Here is a 24,225-nt window from a genome sequence, read left to right on the forward strand (position 1 = left end):
GGAGTCCGCCTCGGGAGCCTGTCTATTTGTAGCCAACGTTATGCAAATGAAGGATAGGCTCTGCCACCGCTGATTCGTCGGCTTGTGTACGGCCTGCCGTCTAGTGATTGGCTGGAGTTCTGCTCTCCCATTGGTCAGATCTTGATGCAGCGGGTCAGCCTGGCTGCTTTAGTGAAAGGTGTTTTATTACAGTAAGATCTGATTATTAATAGGAATGCCGATTAACTTATGGATTAATATTCAATATTAGAAATCACACTCTTGTATTTTCGAATGCCAGGTAGGCAATCTAGTGTATAACATATTCAGATTTTTTATAGTGTAGTTGTTCAGGAGGGGCCACTGCCCTGCAGTTGTGAGTCTTTGGAGTGTGGGTTGAGTTGAAGGCACTTGAGACCCCACATGCTTGAGATATTTTTCTTCTTCTCTTAACGATAGAGGAGAATCTAAATTGGCTAAAGGGTACCTTTCTCGAATAAGTATTATTAACAGAGATCAATTTTATATCAGTGACACACACCTATGGTAGGTCAAACATCTATCAAACATCTGCTCTAGGGAGTGCGTTGGGTTCCTCTCAAACTCCTTCGGCGAAGCGGACTCCATTTCTCTTCTCTCAGGAGAAAGCCTGGTCGATATGCCCGAGCCAGCCAAGTCCGCGCCGGCCCCGAAGAAGGGCTCCAATATATATATATATCTCACCTACTGTATAGTATATATGTGTATGGTGTATATATATACTAGTTTCCTTAGTTTACTGTGATATATATATCCTGTATAGTATATATATAAATATATATCTATCTATATCTATCTATATCTATATCTATATCTATATCTATATCTATATCTATATATATCTGTTTCATTTTCCCTGTCTTTGGAATATCCGTGTCTTTGTGAATTCCCCATATGTACAGTGTATGGTTGGTTTTCTCTTTTTAAGTGTTTTCATACCAATTTGAGTCTAGCCTCAGGGAGCTTTGAAGAGACAGGGTTATTTGCTCCCCTACAGCTGTCCTAAATGCCAGGATACTTTAACTCCTTGGATACTTCTTGACCCAGACTCTGCTGCAGCTTAGAAACTTAGGAGATCTGCCACATTGCTGGCATCAGGTAAGATTTATCATGTCTGCCTCTTTTAGTCTCTGTGGAGTGCGAGGGTAGTGATGGAGCCAGAATGGTAAGAATTCTTTTTCTCTCTTTCTACGTTTAGATTAGGAACAGAGAATATTTGTGGAACTAGTTTCTTGGACTAAATGACTCTGCTTAATCTGACAGAGTACTCTTTGGTAACTAACTGATCCTTTTCCTCCCAGAGATGGTCTTTGCTTTTTTGTTGTTGTTGTTGTTTTTGTTTTGTCTGTGTCTTTTATACTGTTTGTGGTCTCTTGCTAAGGGACTTCTTGGGAGCCAAGGCATCATAATTTGTGGGTATGGGTTGAGCACTCTAAAGCTATTTGAATGCTGGCAGGCGCAAGAAGAAGACACTCATGATAGGATAAGTTGGTCTGGAAAGGGTTATGTTGACACTAGGTCACCCCCAAACTCAAGTAAACTTCGGGAAGTAAGTACACTGGAAAAGAACATGGAGTCCCAACTCCACAGCACATACTTCCCAGGTATTAGTGTGGCTCCAGGAGACCGAAGGCTTTGATCTGTTACTATTTTCCTTTTGTCTTGTTCTATGTCCTAAGAGCTTGGCTTTTGCCCAACGCGAAAATTCTCTTTGGTCTCCCCTGTCACCATCGGGAGGGTGCACTTACCAGGGTGCACCTTGGTGGGCAATCGAATCCACTGGGGATCAGAATTTCTCTGTTCAGCTGTGTCATGAGAGGTTCCAGTTCATAGGCATCTTTGTCATCTCAGCATTCCTTCCTCGTTAGTGCTGGAAAGTCTCTTTCCAGAAGCGCCTACCTGATATCATGAATTAGTGGATCTGAGACTGGAGATGTATCACATTGTCATGAGAGACCAGGCACATTTTATTCATTATACCATCCTTACTGCCTGTGCAATGAAGGTCTTTGCTCTCTTAGACTAATTTCATAAGTACACTTAAGCCATTTTCTACCTCCATTTTCTCTAAGACCCAGAGGCAGTCTTTTTAACATGCAAACTTTAGGGAGAAGTTTTTCATAAAAATAGATAGATAGATAGATAGATAGATAGATAGATGGAACTATTTAAAAATTAGGCCTAGTAGCGCCTGGATTGCTCAGTTGGTTACATGTCTGACTCTTGATTTCAGCTCAAGTCATGATCTCAGAGTGGTGAATTCAAGTCCTGCTTTGGGCTCTGTGCTTGGTGTGGAGTCTGAGATTCTCTCCTTCTCTGTCCCTCTGCCCCTCCCCCTGCTTTCTCTCTCTCACTCTCTCTCTCTCTCTCCCTCTTCCTCATATAAAAGGATAAATTAAAAAAAAAAAATTGGGCCTACAATATCCTCTCCACAAATATCAAAATTTTGTTTGTATCTTGTCTGTATTTTGTGGTGTGTGTGTGTGTGTCCATGTATGTTTTAATGTGAGATATTTGCTCTATCTCTGGATGCTATTGGTATAGTTAACACATACAAGTACTCTATTTAGTTTGAAGGTACATGTTTGTAGAGATTGGGCATTCCAACATTCGGAAAGTTAAAAATAAATTTAAACTCATGTAATCTGAGAAAATATTTGGTATTAAGCTAAATTAAGTTTGTTGGCTTAATTAAAATAGTTATGTTTTTAGAGTTATCACCATTAAATATAAAATTTTTATTCTGCTTCTGTTTAGTAAAAGTCAAATAAGTTCATGGTATTTCTGTTGCAAAATTTGTCTGAAAGAAAAAAGCTTAGACTAATGTTGAGTCTGTCTAATGCCTCATGAAGTTTTTGTGGACAGTGATGTGGGAAAGAAAGGAAGAAGAAAAATATCTAAATTTCCTTACAACTTATAGCCCACTGACACGTCCTTGAAACAGGCAGAGTGACCTTCCTCTAGGGACTCAGCTGCCTGGTGTTCATACTTTGCTAAGGGCAGAAGGCAATCTTAGCCCAACCCCAGGATCCTGTAAGTCTACTTTATTTATTTATTTATTTATTTATTTTTAAGATTTTATTTATTTATTCATGAGAGACACACAGAGAGAGGGAGGTAGAGACACAGGCATAGGGAGAAACAGGCTCCATGCAGGGAGCCTGGCTTGGGACTCAATCCGGGGTCTCCAGGATCAGGCCCTGGGCTGAAGGCGGCACTAAACCAATGAGCCACCCGGCCTGCCCTATAAGTCTATGTTAACGTATAAAAACTTCTTTAGAAATTTCCTTTATCTCTACCCACCAAGGTATCTATTAGCAATCGTCCTCTAAGCATATGGCCCACCGATAGAAGTCTGAAGTATCTCATGACTCGGGTTTTATTAGACAGGAATAAATGACCTTTCTCTACAACAGCTAGCCCCTCAAGGTCCTGGCAACCTTGTGTGAAAATTCCCTAGAAAAAAAAAAAAAAAAAAGAAAGAAAATTCCTTAGACTGTGCTCTCCCTAACCCCCTTCCAACTTGAGTGCATGTAATAGGCCATTTCTCATGAGCTCAGGGCAGCTCTTCCTGCCCTTGAGTACTGTCCCTGGGCTTTAGTAAAATCACCTTTTTTGCACCAGAGATGTCTCAAGAATTCTTTCTTGGCCATCGGCTTCGAGCCCTCACTCTTTCCTACATCAAGTAGTCTATGCATAATTGTTAAAAGAAGTAAATGAAATAGATAAAAATAAAATGAAAAGCTTTGTAGGTAACTTCTAACTAGCTTCCAAAATCTTTGGAAAGCTAAAAATTTCAAAGTTTTGCTAAGTTAAATGATGAGTAAAGCGAGGTTTGTTAGTAATCTAGATCTCTTCAGAGTCAGAGAAAATAATGAACCATTAAGTACTGAACATGTCTATCTACTTCTGTCTTATTATAGAGAAACTAAAGATAAATTTGGGTCTGTTAGTAAACACATTTTATGCTTTATTGAAAGATTATATTATAAAAATACATGTTTCTAAAAATAATGAAACATATTCATAAATTTGGCAACCTGAAGAGTTCTGATATAACAGTTCACAACTAGTTTTCACTAGAAATTAAGGTTTCATTAAGCATTAAGAATATTAAGAAATGTAATTAAGGCTACTGGAAATGACAATTCTATGTGAGGAAAGTAAGATAGTGTTTTTGCTAAGAAGCAGCATGAAAAATAAAAGTACATAATTGTTGAGACTGAAAAGGAAGTATTACAGCAAGACTGGTTATTATAGAGGGAAAATTTAGGTCACAATTTGAGTGCTAAATAAAGAAAGTTGTACATTTAGGAGGAAAAACTCTTTGGGAAGAAACTTTATGTGTGGTCAGTAGTGGCTAAGATTAGGATAAATTTAAATAAGTAAATAAGATTTATTTATGTATTTATGTATTTATGTCTTTATTCATGAAAGACCCAGAGAGAGACAGAGAGAGACAGAGAGAGGCAGAGACATAGGCAGAGGGAGAAGCAGGCTCCTGGCAGGGAGCCAGATGTGGGACTCCAGGATCATACCCTGGGCCGAAGGCAGGTGCTCAATCGCTGAGCCACCCAGGCATCCCAGTAAACAAGTTTAATATCAAAAGTACAAGGGTGCAAAGTTTCTGTTTTCTCTTTGTTGGAAGAACAAAGTTTTCTTAAACTGTTGCTTTGCCCTTTATGAGAAATTGTAAACAATAGTTGTTCTTTACTTTTTAAATTATCTGCCTAGAAAAACCAATGATTCTAAGTTTCCCAAAATAATGTCTATGCCTATCGGGTCTTTGATTACTTAAGAAAACAGTCTTAATATTGAAAGAATTAAATTTTACTCACAACTATGTAACCGTCTGTATTTGCCTCTGCTACCTTTTCTTGTTGGTTTCATTAAATGGAACAATTATATATTGTTTCATAATGATTGTGATCCTATTTAATCAAATGCTCAAACCTTGTGTTACTTTTTTTGGACATACTTCCCACAATCAAATTCTAAAATGAAGTCTCTTGCGCAGAATCTAAGTGCAATTTCCCACCAGACCCCAGGTAGATTAAACAAAAAAAAAAATTTTTTTTTTTTAGAAATAAAACTAATTAGGCTTATTTAGTATGTGAAATTACATGAGAACCATTGCCAACAAGGTGATATTAAACCCTGTTAGGTTATATTTATGTAGACCTGTTATCTAAAATTATGTGAAACTCCTAGAAATATGATGTCTTGGTATGTTATTATTTTAAAGTATTGTATGTCACAAAAAAAAATCAAATTCCTTGTCAATCACATTTTAATGAACTCTAATCAGATCCTTAACTATGGCCATTTTTAAGTCTTTATCATTTACAGACAGTTATACTTTTACTTAGATGCCACTATAAAAGTTTCCTGCAAACGTGCTACATCTTTAGTGACAGTTATGGAAAAAATTCCACGTATAGGTGTCTGGTATCCTTAAGATCAGAAAACTGAATTACGTTGGGGAGCCTGCCTGGGTGGCTTAATTGGCTAAGCGTCCAACTCTTGATTTCGGTTCATGATCTTGGGGTCATGAGAGGAGCCTCACTTTGGGCTCTGCACTGGGCTTGGAGCCTGCTTCAGATTCTCTCTCTTCCTCTGCTCCTCTCCCCTTAGTCGCTCTCTCTAAAAAACCCGAACAAAAACCAAAATACTGAACTATGTAAAGATTTCCAGGACTAGTGGAAAGATTGTATTCAAACAGAACAAGAATTAATAACATGGGATTGAATGACTTGAGGAAAATAATTATACTTTTTATGACTTTTTGTTTCAAACATTACTGGCTTTTTTTTTTTTTTATAAAGACTTTATTTATTCATGAGAGACACAGGGAGAGAGGCAGAGACAGAGGCAGAGGGACAGGCAGGCTCCCCACCCAGGGCCTCATGCAGGATTAGGTCCTGGGACTCTGGGATCAGGACCTGAGCCAAAGGCAGAGGCTGAACAACTGAGCCACTCAGGCGCCTCAAAACATTACTGATTTTTAAAAAAATGCCTCTTCCCCACCCCCACCCCAGATTTAAGAATCTCTCAGGTTACCTAACTTACAACAATTTGACAAAATACGCCTTTGTGAACCAATTGAAAAATTTATCTTCTCGCCTTACCTGAATGCTCTGGAAAATCTCAGTGAGAATTCTTATATTTTTATGGCAATATATTTATTTGCATAAGTGCAATAAACATGTGTTCTCCTTATGACAAGACATAATTGGAAACAGTAGTTATATTACAGGGGCTTTGACTGGATGTCATATTTGAGAGAATGGCATAGACTCAGATATAATTAGGCAGGTTTAAGGAACTAAAGCTGATTTTATGGAGCCAATAAAGACCCCTGGAAATGTTACCCTGATACCTTGGTTTCCGAATTCCAAACAACCTTACTAGGTGAGTAGAGGTTACTTCCTGGCATGTGCAGGAACCCCAGGATATATTGGGGACCTCGAGAAGAGTGGAATTCACCCAAACATATGGGTATTGCAGATTAGGTCTGATGGCAAGGATTTGGCTTGGCTTCTGGCCTTAAGAGAATTTAAAGTTCGATTTAGAGGTTCCCCCAAAAGTTGAAAATAGAGCTGCCCTATGACCTAGCAATTGCAGTCTTGGATATTTACTCCAAAGATAGAAATGTAGTAATCCGAAGGGGCACCTGTACCCCAATGCTTATAGCAGCAATGTCCACAATAACCAAATTATGGAAAGAGCCCAGATGTCCATCAACAGATGAACAGAAAAAGAAGATGTGGAATATTATGGAATATTCCAATGGAATATTACTCAGCCTTTGAAAAATGAAATCGGGCCATTTGCAACGACATGGATGGAAGTGAGGGTATTATGCTAAGTGAAATGAGTCAATCAGAGAAAGACAAATATCATATAACCTCACTCATTGTGGAATTTAAGAATCAAAACAGAGGGTCATAGTGGAACAGAGGGAAAAAAATAAGATGAAATCAGGGAGGGAGACAAACTGTAAGAGACTTAATCATAGGAAACAAACGGAGGGTTGCTGGAGGGAAGGGGTGTGAGGGGACGGGGTAACTTGGTGATGGCCATTAAGGAGGGCATATGATTGGAGCATCTAGGTGGTTCAGTTGGGTAAGTGTTTCCCTTTGGCTCAGGTGGTGATCCCAGGCTCCCTGCTCAGCAGGGGGTCTGCTTGGTCCTCTACCCCTCCCCCTGCTCATCCTTGTACTCTCTCCCTCCTCTCTCTCTCTCTCTCAAATAAATAAAATCTTAAAAAAAGGGAAGACACGTGATGTAATGGGCACTGGGTGTTATATGCCATTGATAAAATACTGACCACTACTCCTGAAACCAGTAATAATATATGTTAATTAACTGAATTTAAATTTTAAAAATCTAAAAAATTATTTAAAAAAAGGTTTGATCCGGAGAGTCTTTGTGAAACCTCCAGCATTACAGATTTTAAAAAGTCTATAGGGTTAACCACTGTTCTTGCTGCACTTATATAAATAATCAGGCCAAGATTTTTCTGATACTAGACTCATTTTGGAAACAAAATACTGTTAATGTGGCTATCTTTGGTAAAAATGGGGGGAGTATAGAGAGAAAATATGTTTCAATAACATATCTTTGTAGATACACTATTTCAATACTATCCATTACAAACTGAACTAGATCGTAATTTCTTCTTAGTGTCCTCCAATGCGTGGCTTCAAGTCTCCAAACTAACCTTTTGATTCTTCTCCCATCTCTCTGACTTCAAATCCTTTGAGATCTAAGACTTCCCTTTCTCCTGGAGCCCTGGCAAACTAAGTATAAATGACTTGATGTGAAGAAAGTGCCATAATAGCTCATGCATAGACAGTCTTTGTCCTGTTGCTCTATGGGCCACTCAAGAGATCCCCAGAGACATCTGAAGTGTAATCTAGGAAGATCCGTCAGATTGCCAATACGTGACCTCATTCTAATTGAAGATGCTTCACGTTTGACTTCAGAAGTTTTCTCAACTGGCTATCCTGAGACTCAAAAACTGGGTTAAGGGGAACCCTGGGTGGCTCAGCAGCTTAGCGCTTGCCTTTGGCCCAGGGCACGATCCTGGAGTCCCAGGATCGAGTCCTGTGTCTGGCTCCTGGCATGGAGCCTGCTTCTCCCTCCTCCTGTGTCTCTACCTCTCTCTTTCTCTCTCTCTCTCTGTATGTCCATCATAAATTAAGAAAAATAAAACAAAAAAACTGGGTTAACATTTGATCCAAACATTAACCATTGCTTCTCTTTTGTTTCCATAGAAATTTCTCTTATTTAGTGCCTGATTAGGCCTAAAGTGGAGAATACAACTGGATCACTGCCTCCTGAAATGAGTTTGACTAAACTGCCCCATTGTCAGGACTAGGAGACTAGATCAATGAGATGAAACAACCTACCAGCTCAACTTTTAATATGTAAAACTCCCAACGAATTTTTAGATGGGGAAACTGAAGAACAGTCACGACCATTCCACTCCAAATGTGCCACTTTGGCATGTCGATTATTTTGAGTTAAAGGCACTTGATACCCCACAGTCTCAGGAGAACTTTTGTCCCTCTCTTAACCAAACAGAAGATTCTAAATTGGTGGTCTTTCCTAGAAAAAGAGTTATTAACAGAGATAAATTTTATCTGAGTGACTCATTTTTCATTTTTTAAAAGATTATTTATTTATTCACGAGAGACACAGAGAGAGAGAGAGAGAGAGAGAGAGGCAGAGACATAGGCAGAAGCAGGCTCCCTCTGGGGAGACTGATGAAGGACTTGATCCCAGGACCCTGAGATCAGGATCTGAGCTGAAGGCCGACGCTCAACCACTGAGCCACCCAGGCATTCCTCTGAGTGACCCATTTGTACGGTAGGGCAAACATCTAATTCCCAAACATCTGCTCTTCTTATCCCTCTGTGAATTACCTTCCCTCTCTATGAAGTCCCAGACCCCTGCCCTGTCTCCTTCGTTCAGAACAACAAATATACCTTATTTTGCCTGTCTTTGAAATTCCCATATCTATGTGGCTTCCCCATACAGACAGTATTAAATTTGATTTTCAAGTCTTCATCTTCCCATATCAAATTGATTCTTAGTCCAGCTAAAAGGACCTTGAATTGCAGAGAAATTCTTCCTCCCCAACATTAGAGTTCTGGAATGTGCACAATATTTTATCTTTTTATGCTGCTTATATTTTTCTATAAACCAAGAAAGTATGTATGATACAAAATGCATAAAAACGTGCTCCTCTTGAGTCTGAAAACAAATCATGCATGGATTTGTAAAATACTAATAAAGAAAAAATAAGGATGGGGGAAAATATGCCTGGAAAATGTTACCAAGAGACAGCAAGTACAGCAATAATAATATTAAACAAATTTGAAGGCTCAAAGTATTCGATAGAGAGGTACACTGTAAGGACTTTTGGTTCCAGTGTGGACAAGAAAATATTCTGGAAAGCCACCCTGAAGCAAAATAGCTAAGGACTAGATAAACTGCAAAAACACTGTAACACATCATGGCCCAGAGAAGAAGAAACCAAGGAAAACTCCCCAAATCTCCAAGAACAATACACATCTAGGAGCTGAAGCCTCATAAACACAGCTGATTGGGTTCCCTGGGGGCAAATACCATGATCAGATTCTGCACTTTGTCAATTAATGCCAGCCTCTTCGGAAAAAGAGGATTCTAGGCTTTTCAACTGAACTGGAGACAGCTAGCATGGGGCCACGGCTCTTGAGAAAGCTTGGGCTTGAGGAAACAATATCTATCAAAGATTTCTAAGAAGGAAACCTGTTTGTCTCAGAAGTGGCACTGTGGAGAAAGGCAGAGGAATTTTACCATAAGGATTTCTCCAAAGGCCTAGAGTCTAGACTTTCAGAGGAAGTTACCTGAAATTAAGGAGTGGTGGGCGCCCTCTAGTGTCTCAGGGACTCAAACTTAAACCTTTTCCAGGAAGGAAGCATCTTTAACCCAAGTTGTCTAGGTAGGTATGCATTATTTACTATCTATCTATCTATCTATCTATCTATCTATCTATCTATCTATCTATCATCTATGTATCTATCATCTATCTACCTACCTATCTATCCATCCATCCATCTATCTATCCATCCATCCACCTACCTACCTATTTATCTATCGATCATCTATCTAAGTATTCACGTATTATTTGGTGAGCGCATGTTAAACACCAAGTCCTCTCCGAGCAGTCTGGGGTGTACAAATATAAACGCAAATTAATGTGACCTAATGTTGGAAGAAACCACACTGTGACAAGTTAGGCTCCAAATAAAGAGATCACCTCCTGTCCCTCAGACAAATAATTTCAGATATTGAAATTATACTTAAAGTTTAACGAAGTAAAAATGCAATGATGTAGGTAAGAAGCAAGGGACATTCAAAACAAGGCCCATTTTTAAAACTAATGACATAGAACTTCCGGTCATGAGAAGGAACTATACTCCCTAATGACAAAATAAAAATCCCTTGGTAAGATGCAACATTCAGGGTCTTGATGCACCTGACCACACAGCCACTATGTATGGCGGGAACTGCCAGAATTAGAACTTCATGTTTTTAACTGTAGGCCAGTTTTCAGCATGGTACTCTTGGAATCTCTTATAACCAAGGAAAACGCTTACGGTTATAGAAGACTGAACAAACAATGAACATACTTCATCTGTGATTTCTGCACCTAACGCATACAAATATCTGATTTATTACAAGGTATACATTTAATAATTTCAAACTTCAACTCTGGCTTCAGAAAAATAACAATAGATACCCCTAAAAACAGTTTCACATATACTGAACTCATCATCATTTAGCTAAACTGTAATAGAAAGGACTTTTCTAAGATAGAAAAGAAAAAAAATCTTCTCACATGCTTGCCAAGTAAAAGCAGTTCTAGATACATGGATGAGAATGACTATCATGAAAGAAACTAATACTCGAATATTTGCAGGAAGGGTCCTATAAATTTGGGACAGTCCTTGGGGCTGTGAAAGCCAGCTGCCCTGCGCATGCTCCGTGAGGGTCCCTCGGCCACTGCAGACGAGGAGCAGGGCCAGCTCACGCAGCCGCACAGGAGGCCACCGAGGGACACCGCGGTCCCGCTGCTCAGGCTGCACACTGCTCGGCTCTGCGTCCTTCTCTGCGCACCGCCCAGCGTTGCTGCGAAGGTCCAGAGGCAGCTGTGCGAGGCCGGCTCCAGCAGGGGGCGCTGCGGGAAACCGCCAAGGCGGAGGCGACGCGCGACCCCACGGGGGCGGGGGAGGGGGAGACCCGGAAGAACGTAGCGTGGCGCACGCGGAACTGGAGGCTCCTTGGGGCACTGGGCGGGCCGTGTGCGCGGAAGCGGACCAATGAGAGGGCAGCGTGGACGGCGTGGAAGGAGGGGCCGCTGAGGGAGCCGGCGTGGGGGCGTGGCTAGGAGCCCGGGGACGTGGGGGCGGGGCTTGTCGGGCCTGGGGGTCATTTCCACTCCCCAGTGGACGCGGGGGGCGGAGGACGGCCGCTGCCACTTCTTAGGACTTTCCAGTTCCCGTTGAAAGGGGAGTGTGATTGTTGTGTGGCTGTTTCGTATCAGTATTGCGAGGAAATCCCCTCTTCTGGTTGAAAGCACAGGTCTGTGGTGTGAGTCCTGCACCCGGAGCATCGCAGCAGCACTTGGATAACATGGAAATGCAAATAATGGGATCCTGCTAGAGATCCAGGGAATCAGGATCTGTGAGGTGGGCCCAGCCATCTGTTTTACAAAAACAGTGCAGGTGATTTTGGTGCACGCTGAAGTTTGAGACTGCTTCCAAGTATTGTGATTCCCTTAATTCAGATGCTGGAGGTGACCCCTCAAATGTCAGCTGAGCTGAACCAAGCTGTTGACCTTCAAGATCGTCACCAAAGCCAAACCAGTGCTTAGGTCTTACCCACTCAGACATCCATGCCAGGCCATAAAGTGAAAAACAAATTGTATGTCTGGAAAGGCGAGATCTCGAAGGATTGTTATCTACAATCAATGCAGAATTCCATTTCTCCAGATTTTATGAGTCCTCCCTTTTCATTTACAGACGTTTTGCACTCATTTAGACTTCCCAGCAAAGGTAGTCCGTGGTAAATAATGAATTCCCAGTCACTGGGCCTGTAACAGAAGTAAATTCTGCTTTTATAATTAGAGCAAAAACTACAATGAAAATGCTAAGACACCTGATGTAGGCTCTTACTGAGGTAATGCTCTCGCTCTAATGAACCAGTGTACAGCAAACCAGGACAGGTTAGATGTGAGCGGGAGATACACACTAATTATTCTCAGGCAGATCAGACTTTCATACTTCATAAATTCCATGAGGTCATCCACATTTTCAGTTACGGTTTGCATTCATTTCTTGTTTGCATTCATACCTCTCCTATGTCAGAAGAAGAAAAAAGGGTTCTTCTTCAGTCCCATTGCCATCAGTATTAATATTTGTTATACAAGGAAGAGAGTTCTTTTAATGTGTTTGTATAATGTGCTATGAGATATCTTTACTCCCGTGTTACGTTTATGTTTTAGTCATTGTTAGCGCAAACAGTTAATGAGTCAAACCATGCTTAGTCGAGATATTCTTGAATAATATTATCTTTCTTCCAAATCCCCCAAATATAGTCCTTGAGGTGGGATTCTAGTCGTCCAAAGGCTCCTGTTTTTTTTTTTTTTTATTTATTTATGATAGTCACAGAAAGAGAGAGAGAGAGAGAGAGTGAGAGGCAGAGACACAGGCAGAGGGAGAAGCAGGCTCCATGCACCGGGAGCCTGATGTGGGATTCGATCCCGGGTCTCCAGGATCACGCCCTGGGCCAAAGGCAGGCGCCAAACCGCTGCGCCACCCAGGGATCCCTGGCTCCTGTTTTCTTGTTAGTTTTTCTTCTGACAAGAATTGGCTACTCCGATTGTCCTTTTAATTCAGTGACTAAAGAAAATGGATTTGCTAGCGATTGTTGCTTACTAAATGTCCATCAGTGTTGTTAAACCTTTACATGACATAGCTCATTTAATCCTTCAAAGTACACTACTTCCTAGAATTATTATTGTTGTTGTACAGATGTGGAAATAAGTATCAAAACGCTGAGTCACTAAATCAATGGGACCATTGCAATAACTCACTCAGCTCTGGCCTCTCTCCTTATTGTTATAGATTGATGTGCATTGACAGCCTACTGTATGGGCAGAACAGCTTTGGGCATTTGGAGGTCAGCTGCAAAAAGAAACCTAACCCAACCCAGTGGAGCTTACAGTCTGGAGAATGGGACGAGGAAACAAATAATACACAGATTCATGTCAGTTAGTGCTAAGTGTAATGAAGAAGAATAAACAGAGCAAGTTATGAAGGAGATAGAAGGGTGCCATTTTACTTTTGCAGGTCAGAGAGTACCTCCCAGACATGGTAACATTGTAACCCATCCACTCGCCCCAAGACCCACGAAACGTGGGGAGTATTTCAATATGTAACAGGTGCTATGCCCAGGTGAAGTGCCCAAAAGATGACAAGGTCTATCCCCTCATCTCCCTCTTTTCCCTTTCTGCTCTCTCTGGCTAGTGTGCTCTGTGGCTTCTCTTCGGTCTTCAGGCTCTTTAGCCATTTGCTGCTTCCATTCTTTTTCTGAGTCCCTCTCAATATCTCTCACCTTCTTTCCCTATGCTCCAGGTTTCTCCTTAAAAAATCGTCGTAATTTGGCTGTGATACTTGTTATTGTATTGTACTATGAAATACAGCCTAACCTTCATGGTTAAACTTTTAGACAAAATTCTAAAACTTTAGTCCTTCACTTCTTCCACAATTCCCAGTCCCTATCCATGGTAGCAAAGGTCATGGTTATGGAAGGAAAAGCCATTCAAATGCTGCTGTTCATGTAAAGCAAAGGGAGCCTTCTGTTCTGTGCAGCACTGCATGTCCACGACACCAAAACGAAACTTGAGAACTGTGGGCATCCCCTGGGTGATCTCCACCGCTCCTCAGTCTTCCTTCCAGCGCCAGGGCTTGGAGGACCACTGGGAGTATAAATCAGGCGGGAGACAGCTGAAGTTGTTCATCTGAACAAAGTACAAAAAATAGCCTTCAGTAAGAAATCTCCTTATAACTTTTGAGTTCACACTCGACCTGAATAATCCAAACTATTTGACAGAACCATCAAAAGGCAAATAGTTGGAGAATTCAAGTTCTGGTCAATGACAGATATCTGATCAAAACTGTAAAAACATAGTTTTTCTTAAGACGATGTGCATAGTAAAGAGCTAATATTAAGCGAAGGGAGGTGTGGCCTTTGCCCTTTGCTGAGAGGTGATGTGTAGGCCCTTGGAATGTCCTGCAGGATAAGAATACCTTTGTTTACAAAGAGGCCTTGGGCTGTTCAGGACACTGTACATAATGTCCTTTATGTTGGGGGCTTTGGGCCGTGTGGTGTCTGGACTACCTCCAGAGGGACTGCAGAGTAAGAGATCAGCCACGTGGACAGTAAACCATGTGTATGTGATGAAGCCCCTTGGTTGGCAATGTGTATTGTGTTGTTAAAATATTGTTGTGTTGCAGGGAGGCAGTAACTCTCCCTATTCCCCCAAAGGGCAAGGACTACAGAAGCTCCGAGTTAGGAACCCTCAGAGACCCTGCTCTTCTGCTTCTTACTTTGGCTTAACCTATTCTTTTGTTATAATAATCCCCAACTTTGAGTATAATAACTTTTAGTGAATTCTGTGAATCATCTAAAGAATAACTAAATCTGAGGATGGTTTTGGTAAACCCATCAAGTTTGCAGCTGATGTCAGACATGAGGGCAATCTTATGGGACTATACCTTGACTTCGGACTATAGCACAAAGATATTAGTATTACTCTATTCTAAATATGACTAAAATATTTGGATGAATATTTTGCATCAATTAATGAGTTCTGTAGTTGCCATAAACCGGCCATCAGATTTCTAAAGAGTGATAAACATTTTAGGTGTGAGTAAATGATTATTAAAATAAATAAATAAGAAGCAAGCAATGAGCTGTGGGTTTCCTTGATCGCCTACAAACCTGAGCGCTCCAGAAGGACAAGAACAACCTCATCTCTCTTTGTATCTCTAGTGCCCAAAGATCTTCCATGACTATCTCTGGATTTATAAGAAATACTTGGAATGATTGCCATGGTACAATTTAGTAGGGAATTTTGACACATGTCAAGGGTCTCCTTATAAGCCTTCACGACTAAACTATGCTTTTAGTTTCTTCTTTCATGTCCCTCTGCTACCTCCTAATCTGTTACTTTACACTTGAAGCATTGTAGGTCATTTTTAAGTCTGACTCAATCATTAACTCAAATTTTGCCTTTGAAGTCTATTAATGTAGCTTTAACTTGTCCAATTGCAAAATTTATTAATTGGTCCTTCCAGATTGTTAATTTCTTATATTTTCATAAGTTAAAGTATTTTCTGGGGTTTTATCTTTTTATTTTGTTTTCTCTTTTAACTTGTTTTCTCCACACCCATTAGTTTTGTTGGACATTCTTATAACCCTCATGAACCAGAGTCTTGTTGTACAGATGGCTGTTTAGGAGTTTTTAGATGAATTCATTCAATATTTTCTCTAAGTACCTGCAAGTAGCTGCTATATGTAATGCAGAGACACTGTTTGGTCCCTTACAATCTTAGGGAAAAGTCGACCTGGGCATCATGTGGGAGTTTCATTGGATTTTGTGTTTATGGATAGTGGTCATATATGGTCTAATTTCCTGGAATCCTTTTTTTTTTTTTTTTTTTAAGATTTTACTTATTTATTTACCAGAGACAGAGAGAGCACCAGCAGTGGGAAGTGGCCGAGGGAGAAGCAGACTCCCCCACTGAGCAGGCAGCCCAATGCAGGGCTCCATCCCAGGACCCTGGGATCATGACCTGAGCTGAAGGCAGTCGCTTAACTGAGCAATCCAGATGCCCCCAATTTCCTGGAATTCTTAAAGAGCTACCACTTAGAAAAGTATTAGGTCCAAGTGATTATACAGTTGACTTCTGTCTACTGTCTAAAGCAGAAATACTTTTATACAATCAAGTATTTAAAGCATAAAGAAGACGATGTGTTGGTTTCGCAGTATGTTCACAAATGTGCTATCCTTCCCTTGAAAGGTAGAGCCTAGTTGCCCTTCTGGGTATACGCCATTTTTTAAGTGACTTGTTTCTAATTAATAGAAAGTGGTAGAAGTGACAGCGTGTGACATTTGGAACTAGGTCATAGAGACTCTGTGACAAATTCCTCCTCCCTTCTCTCTATGATTTGTCTTTGTGGAAGAGAGCCAGTTAGCCGTCCTGACAGGTCTATGTGGCTAGAATTGGAGGTCCTCCAGCTGAGAGCCCACAGGAACTTGGGTGGCATGGGAGTGAGCCACCTTGGAAGGGAACCCACAGTTAAGCTTCAGGTGACTGCTGTGCGTGTTTGCATCTTGACTTCAGCCTCATGAGAGATCCTGGCCAGAACCTCCCAGGAAATCACTTCTAGGTTCCTGATCCCTCCCCGCCCCCCCACAAAAAATAAATAATAAATTTCATTGATTTAAGCTGTTGAGTTTTGGGGTAGTTTGTTACCTAGCAGCAGATGGAGGAGAGGCTCACAATTAAGCGTTCAAAGTTACCATAGTCTTATTGACCAAATCTGATACAGGTTAACCGAAAAGGGAAAATCACAGAATGATTTTTTGTGTGTAGAGAGGAGGAAAAATCCCCCGGAAATCTAAAATGTGCGCAGCCAGTATTTAAGATACTAATAGAAAATGACCAAAGAAGATTTGGCCTTGGAATACCAGTATAGGGTAGCATTAGGGGATCTACTCATAATTTATTGTAGCAGGCTAGAGGAGGAAAAGCCCTTGATTTCATCAAATACCGAAAATTCACACATCATTCATAATAAACCTTTAAAAATATATTTAGAAGGAAACTAACCAACACACACAGATTATATACATATCCATGCATGCAAGCAAACAGGTTTTTAACAAGTCAGGAACTACTAAAGCCACTTTAGTGAAAAGGAAGAAAATGACGGTGATGCCTTAACATGGCATATAGCGTGTGACATTAACTAACACAATACCATGATAAAAATAGTTACAGAAATAGTTATTGGAAAAAATACCAAAGTTTCTGGTCTGCTAATGATAGTACTATATGTAACAGTCCATTAAATCATCACATATTGATTAGGTTTTGCAAAATTTGGTAATCAGATAGATATCAAGTGCATGTAAATAATCTATTTGCCAATTATCCTCCCACTCTCAGGAATTTATAACAGTGCTTCAGTCTATTGCCATCTAGCAGAACAGATTAGAAAACTAGCTTTACGTTTGTTGGGAGAATTTATGGGGTTTGGTTCACAGTGTGACAGAGTGACCTCCGTTTTGGTGTATGAGTTTTACCCTATTTTATTGATTTTGAGTTACATGAGTAATCCATTAACTCTGAAAAATTCTCAGCCATGATCATTGGAAGCTCACACCAGCATCAATCTCTCTGGTTGTCTTGTGGTGCCATGATTAGATACATGGCAGACAATTTTACTACTAATTCCAGATCTCTTAAACTCACTTTTACATTTCTCTCCCTGCATTTTGGATAAATAAGGTCTGCTTACAGAATGCATGAAAATTCTTCATCTGGAGCCTATTGATTTTTTTGGTCCGTTTAGCAAGCCTTTAATTTTAATTTTCATATGATTAATGTATATTAACGTGTATATCCACACCTTCATTTCTGGAAGTCGTATTTGGTTCTTTCGACTCTTTTTGGAAAATTCTTTGTATTCTTAATCCCTCAGCATATTTCACTTAGTGTTTTCCTTTTCCTTTTTAAAGATATTCAAGTTAGCAACTTGAAGTTTGTATCTGTTCATTTTCTTTTTACTCCTTTTGTTTCCACTGTGTGCTTCTCTTCTTGTTGGTTACATTGTCTTGTTGAATCCTGTGTTGATTTTGGTTGTGAAGCTGCTCTTTCATTTTCTTTGCTATCTTATGTGTGGAGGATTTGCTGAGACCAAAAATGAAGCTTATTCCTTCAGAGAGGATTTGTATTTGCCTTGAGCGGGTGCTCAGGGGTACAAAGACAGCTTGGGAGATCTCAGAGTTAATCCTCAGCCTGGGTGTTCCGAATCCCTGTGATGTCAGTGCCAGAAGCAAGTGAGTGGTGGTCGGAATTGTGGGTGGCACAATCTACCTTGCTCAGCACGGAGGGTGAGCACACACTGTTGCCATCTTCTGGGCGAGTGGGTGTGTGGGGGTGCCCATGTGCTGTCTGGTCGTGTGCTCATTTCTAGTTCATCCTTCTACCCTGAGGATGGAACCGGTGAGTGTGTCAGCTACACCTGGAAAGATAATCTCATCCGTTTTCTTGGGGGAACTCTCAACTGTTGACTGCTTACCCCCTGGCCAGTTCCTCCCAGCATCCCAGCTTTTTCCCCCAGATTTCTTTTCCCCACAATAATCCATTCCCAGCAGCAGCAGAAACCCTTTATGCCATCTGACCTTGTGCAGCAGAAGCCACATCCTCCCGGGAAGGGCTTTCTTTCCCTTTCTACCTCCTCTCAGTCCTCGCCTCTCAGGGACACGGGGCAAGGGGCCAGGGGAGGAAAGGGGGCCTCAGTCCTGGGGTAACTTTTGCCTCTCCAGTCAGACACTTTATGGGATTGAGTAGTGGGCTTCTCTCTTGTGACCCTGGGGTCTTCCCAGCTAAGGATGCTGGAAGAAGACCGGCAATGCAATAGGACTTTGTAGGAGAGAAGCTATAGTAGCTGACAGGATTTGAAAGCCCTTCCAAGTCAGGACAGGTTCCCTTTCCTGTCTGTCTGCGCCTTTAGGATACAGCACAGACTCCTCCTCTCTGATCCCCACCCTACCTCCCCCACCAGCAGAAATGGGCGCTATTGCAAAGCTAGCAAGCCAGAAAAGCCTGTGTAAGATTTCCATGAAAACTCATGTTGTCTTAAGCTTGTTTTCATTATTGCATATCTATATGCTGGAAAGGAAAAGAAAAGCTCTGAGCAAAACAAAGTTTTTACAGCATGCTTTGTGCTCTGGGGAAACCGTTCTTACCCAAGTCCTTGAATGTCACGATGAATTTGGAGCCTGCGCACAGGAAGGAGAGCTGTACACTTGAAATGGCATTTTCATTTAAAATTGAGGTTTAGTGTTGTGAAACTAAGGAATAATGGTTGTACAGAACCGGTTTTGGGCATAGCGAGCGCTCAATTTATGATGGGTATGGTTATCGACCGGGAAATGTGGCATCCTTGCTACGCAATCCTAAGAGAAAATTATAGAGTCGTAGCGATGTATCGATCTTAGAGTAAACTTGATTAGGGTGCATTTGAGAATAGTTTTTAGAAAGCATTATAGCTCATTTGTTGAAAGCATGCGTGGCTCTGAAAAGAGCCTTTGGGGTTGGGAAGGAGACGCTTACTTGGCACGTTTACTTGGAGCTGGTGTACTTGGTGACGGCCTTGGTGCCCTCGGACACGGCGTGCTTGGCCAGCTCCCCGGGCAGCAGCAGGCGCACGGCCGTCTGGATCTCCCTGGACGTGATGGTCGAGCGCTTGTTGTAATGCGCCAGGCGCGACGCCTCGCCCGCGATGCGCTCGAAGATGTCGTTGACGAACGAGTTCATGATGCCCATGGCCTTGGACGAGATGCCCGTGTCGGGGTGCACCTGCTTCAGCACCTTGTACACGTACACCGAGTAGCTCTCCTTGCGGCTGCGCTTGCGCTTCTTGCCGTCCTTCTTCTGCGCCTTGGTCACCGCCTTCTTGGAGCCCTTCTTCGGGGCCGGCGCGGACTTGGCGGGTTCTGGCATCGTAGCGTTTAGTTAGAACACTGTACCTAAAACTTGGGTAAAGTCCCAAAGCCTCGTTTATTTATAGATGCGGTATTCAAATGTGGTTAGTCACATTTCGCTTGTGATTGGATTAATTTTACTGTGTCGTCACAAATGCGAATTGTAAAAGATACTTGCAAATCTAGCTTGTCATTGGCTGCCTCGTTTCTTTGCTTCCTTCCAATCAGAAGGTTCAGAGTAGGGTGCCGAAAGCTACTATAAATAAGCCTCTAAAGCAATTGCGCTTGTTTCAGTGAGAGCTAGTGAAGTTTTGCTAATAGGTTAGCTTTGGGAATTTTGATATAGATTGCTCTCTGCTGGCTAGTAGAGTTTCCTGCGTTGAGTCTGAGGCTTGCACGGGGGACACCTGGTGGCCATGCGGACGTCCTAGATGCGGAGTTCTGAGCAAGTGTAATTATACTCACAAGTACATTATATTCCTTGCCAGCTAGCCTAATCGACTTAGAATAGCAGGACGTGCGTAATTGTTAGTCTTTAAGGGAATGTGGTGTTGCTAGTTTGTAAAAAATTAGAAAAAAAAGGGTCCCTCCAATTTGTTCCCATCGCCCCGTAGCAGTGTCCCCATTTTTAGGAGGCAGAGGATGATTGGGGAGACCGCATTGTCTGCTCAGTTTTATGCACCATTAAACCCCGGAACCTGAAAGTTGCTAAAGGATTGTGTGCGTGACTGGCGTCGCTACGAGAATCCCGTCCTTTCGCCCAAGTCCCGCCCATTCGCTGTCGCGGCGTCCTTCCCGTCACGCCCCCTGCGCACGCACAGTGCAACAGCTCTTTTACTGAGGTCTGGGGGTGGCTCTGAAAAGAGCCTTTGGGTTGTATGGAGCTAAGTAGTTGGCCGAAGAAACTTATTTCTTCTTAGCGGCTGCCTTCTTTGGCTTGGCTGCCTTGGGCTTGGCGGTCTTTGGCTTGGCCGCCTTGGGTTTCACAGCTTTGGCCTTCGCAGGGCTCTTAGGCGCCTTCTTGGGCTTGGCCGCCTTCGCCTTCTTGGGGCTTTTGGCCTTTTTGGCTCCTGCGGCTGCGGCGGGCTTCTTCGCCTTCTTGGGGGTCTTCTTAGCGCTCTTCTTGGGGGTGCCGGCCCCCCCCGCCTTCTTGGGCTTCTTGGCCGTCCCCGCCGCCCGCTTGGGCTTGGCCGCGCCCGCCTTCTTGGCCTTGGGCTTGGCCTCCCCGGAGGCCGCCTTCTTGTTGAGCTTGAAGGAGCCCGAGGCGCCGGTGCCCTTGGTCTGCACCAGGGTCCCCTTGCTCACCAGGCTCTTGAGGCCCAGCTTGATGCGGCTGTTGTTCTTCTCCACGTCGTAGCCGGCGGCCGCCAGCGCCTTCTTGAGCGCGGCCAGGGACACGCCGCTGCGCTCCTTGGACGCGGCCACGGCCTTGGTGATGAGCTCGGACACCGGGGGCCCGGACGCCTTGCGCTTGGCTGCGCCGGCGGACTTGCGGGCCTTCTTCTTCACCGGCGTCTTCTCCGCGGGGGCCGGGGCGGCGGGCGCGGCGGGCGCGGTTTCAGACATGTCGAAAGCGGGCGCGGGGAGAGAACTCGAGCCGGAAGCGGAGGCACTGGCCGGGACTCGGGCCGCGCCGCTGCGCCCTCCCGTTTATATAGGGCGGAGCTGCGCCGTGATTGGTGCGCTGTCCAGCCCGCCTCGCTGGCAGCCTCAGAGTGTCCTCTCGGATCCGGAGTTGTGTTTGTTACACCTCAAAAAATGCCAAAAATATCAAAATTCTCTGCATCGAATCGACCGGTTTTTCTCCGAAAATGATCCCCGAAGCCTCGGGCTTCACGCTGGTCTCAAATGATGAAGAAAGCACCACGCTTTATGCCAAAAACTTGCCATATTTCCCGCCGTGCTCTTCAAATTTCAACTCAGAGCAACAAAACTTTCTATTTTCTTCGTAAATTATAAACCGATCTTTAACTGTGGAGTTTTCTGACCTCTCAAATAGGATTCTCCAAGTGGTTAGCTTCTTATATGTCCAAAAACTATGCCACTGGCACTAAGATTTTTATTATAAATCTGCGCTTAAGTGAGGGAAGTAACACAGGCTCCTAGGAGAGTCCTGCCTATTGAGCCGAGGGCATTTGAGTTCATCAACCTGGTTTAGTTTAATGCCAAACAAATTGCTACCCATTTGGGGTTAGATTTTGAACCCTTGGTACATCAATCTATGCAGTCATGGTTTTATTTCTATCTGCTGCACCTGGGTTTTAAAATAATTCTTTAGGATAATTCTTTTCCTTTCTGCTCCCAATGGTTGGGGGCGGGGCTGTTGCTTCTCTTTTCCCTGGACAACTGCTCCATGAGTTTAGATACCTTGAATTCAGGATATTTGAGAGGGTAAGGGGATCCCAAAACACAGGGTATACAGATGGAAAAGGATTATTTTTCACATGACCCAGAGACGATGTCCCTAAAATCACGGGAAATGGAGGGGGACTTTGAAGTATTTGCAGTGTTGTTGAGTTCTTTTGGCACATTCCTCAGGATTAAACTAATAAACGAGTTAGGACTGAAATATAAGTCTTGATCATAAGGAGAAAGAAATGAGAAGTGTAAATTATAAGATATTTACTCCTCATTATTAGAGAAACGCAGACCCTGTTATTACTTAATAGTTGATGAATGGCTAGTCCACACACCAAATATGGCTTTAGTCATGAAGATCGTAACTCTGTGCTTCCCAGAGTTCCATAACAAAGAAAACAAGTTACATGTAGGATTGAATTAGAAGTTTAGATTCCCATCTCAGAGACAGATCTTTGAGGGATGATGCAAGTTAAGTCATTACCCTCTGAGGACTCCTTTGCAAGATCTCTGAAAGATGATTTATTTAGTTAGCTGCCCAATCAGCAAAGAGTACACATTGGCAATGGACACCTAATTAAAGGAATTATTCCTAGAAAATGGTCTGGATGGAATTGTCTTTAAAAATTTGCGAGCCGTGAGAGACAAAGTACAATTTTGGCCAGTGCTATAAAGTGATGTGACACTATCCCTTGGGTGCAGCTGGTTGTAACACAGCCCTGGACATCACATTAATTTTTAGTTTTGTTGCCGCAAATCTTCTCCACACACAACAGATCCTGCTACTGAAGTAAAAAAGGATACATATCTTTGATACAGCATTAATTAAATGTTTCAAATTAGTGTTATTTAAATTAATGCTGATATAAAGGTCTTGTAAATTATTACATTTATATTATCATTATTTAAAGCCTTAATGTATAAACATTTCAATGTAATTAGTGTGTGTTAGTCAAAAATATGCCCTTTGGTATATATTAAAACAAAAAGGGAGAGGATAAGGTTCCAAAACAGACCAGTTGTAATAACTAGGGAAACTGATTCACAGGGACTCAGTCCCAGAACAGTGTGTTATACTCATTTTCAATGACAATATCTCCTGTAAATGGCTGAATTTTACACAACTCATTGAAGTTTTCTCTTAAATGTCTAACTTGATTCGATGTATCCCTTCCTATTTCTGACTTGGAGGGACATAAACTCTCCAAATCATAGGTGATCTTTCAACTCACCTATGCTTGTGTCCTATGGTATGGTGTGTTTTCCTATAAATAAATAAAGTTAAGTGATGGATTCAAAGAATATGTAGAGGATCTCCCACTATTAAAGCAAATATTTATTTGATACTCTTCTGCAATGAAATAGGAGTAACACCAAAATGCTCTACTTTACTATTGATTTGTCTACTTGACTGGCTGTATCTCAACCACCTAGTGTGTTGAGCATGTGTGCCTGTATTTAAAATATAGATTCCAAAGTCTTGCTCCAGATGATTCTGAATTGATAACTCCAATGAGTCTCAAAATCTGAATATTTAAGAAATCCTCTGTTCCCTTTGATGCCCAGCTGAGTTTGGCAACTACCACTTTTAGTGGACATGAGCGACACGACAAAGGTGTTTTCCCACATGCGAGAGTTCCTATGGATTTCTGGACTTGTCTGTGAGACAAGTCCATGTTGGATGTGACCCCATGTTGAGAGGATGGAACCAGCAGCAGTCCAGTCCTGACTTCCCTGGATTCCCACCTGACTGAGCACTAGAGTGGGCTCTAGAAGGAGAAAGGACAGTGATGACAAAGGCTTCTGTGCTTCATGAGTTTCCATCTACCTAAGGTGGATTCCCAGAATCACCTAGTACAGTATCTCTACTTCTCATTCCATTTTATCATTCTTAATAAAAACTACCCTTTTCTGTTTACTGGTTATTATACACTGTGCTACCTACATTCTTACTTAGTGCAAAAATCCCTAGGTTTGGATATTGTCACTATTTTACATAGGGGGATATGGGCTTA

General features: G+C 42.1%; 2 protein-coding genes and 1 long non-coding RNA gene across 10 annotated transcripts; 1 reads left to right on the plus strand and 2 right to left on the minus strand.

Annotated features, from left to right (window-relative positions):
• Positions 1-9,390: 9,390 nt before the first annotated feature.
• On the minus strand, positions 9,391-20,326 carry LOC140626416 (histone H2B type 1-C/E/F/G/I). 8 transcript variants are annotated; one of them, XR_012025567.1, is made up of 3 exons: positions 19,115-20,097; positions 17,773-18,387; positions 13,657-14,092 (listed from the first exon to the last, which is right to left on the minus strand). XR_012025567.1 is itself a non-coding variant. In XM_072814188.1 (3 exons), the coding sequence occupies exon 1, from the start codon at positions 19,869-19,871 to the stop codon at positions 19,491-19,493; it is 381 nt and encodes a 126-aa protein (XP_072670289.1). In that variant the 5' UTR covers positions 19,872-20,326; the 3' UTR covers positions 13,657-14,092; positions 19,115-19,147; positions 19,482-19,490. The 8 variants fall into 8 exon arrangements, 7 of the variants coding, with proteins under 7 accessions (XP_072670287.1, XP_072670289.1, XP_072670286.1 ...); XM_072814188.1 differs by lacking the exon at positions 17,773-18,387 and having other exon boundaries at positions 19,115-19,147; positions 19,482-20,326; XM_072814183.1 differs by lacking the exon at positions 13,657-14,092 and having other exon boundaries at positions 16,929-18,353; positions 19,115-19,147; positions 19,482-20,326.
• LOC140626418 (uncharacterized) lies at positions 18,241-24,128 on the plus strand. Its single transcript, XR_012025568.1, has 2 exons — positions 18,241-18,368; positions 23,777-24,128. It is a non-coding gene; the product is annotated as an uncharacterized lncRNA (long non-coding RNA).
• H1-4 (H1.4 linker histone, cluster member) lies at positions 20,702-21,471 on the minus strand. The gene has a single exon (XM_072814180.1). The coding sequence runs from the start codon at positions 21,416-21,418 to the stop codon at positions 20,759-20,761; it is 660 nt and encodes a 219-aa protein (XP_072670281.1). The 5' UTR covers positions 21,419-21,471; the 3' UTR covers positions 20,702-20,758.
• Positions 24,129-24,225: the final 97 nt, after the last annotated feature.

Source organism: Canis lupus, chromosome 37 (assembly GCF_048164855.1).
Source record: "Canis lupus baileyi chromosome 37, mCanLup2.hap1, whole genome shotgun sequence".
NCBI lineage: Eukaryota > Metazoa > Chordata > Mammalia > Carnivora > Canidae > Canis > Canis lupus.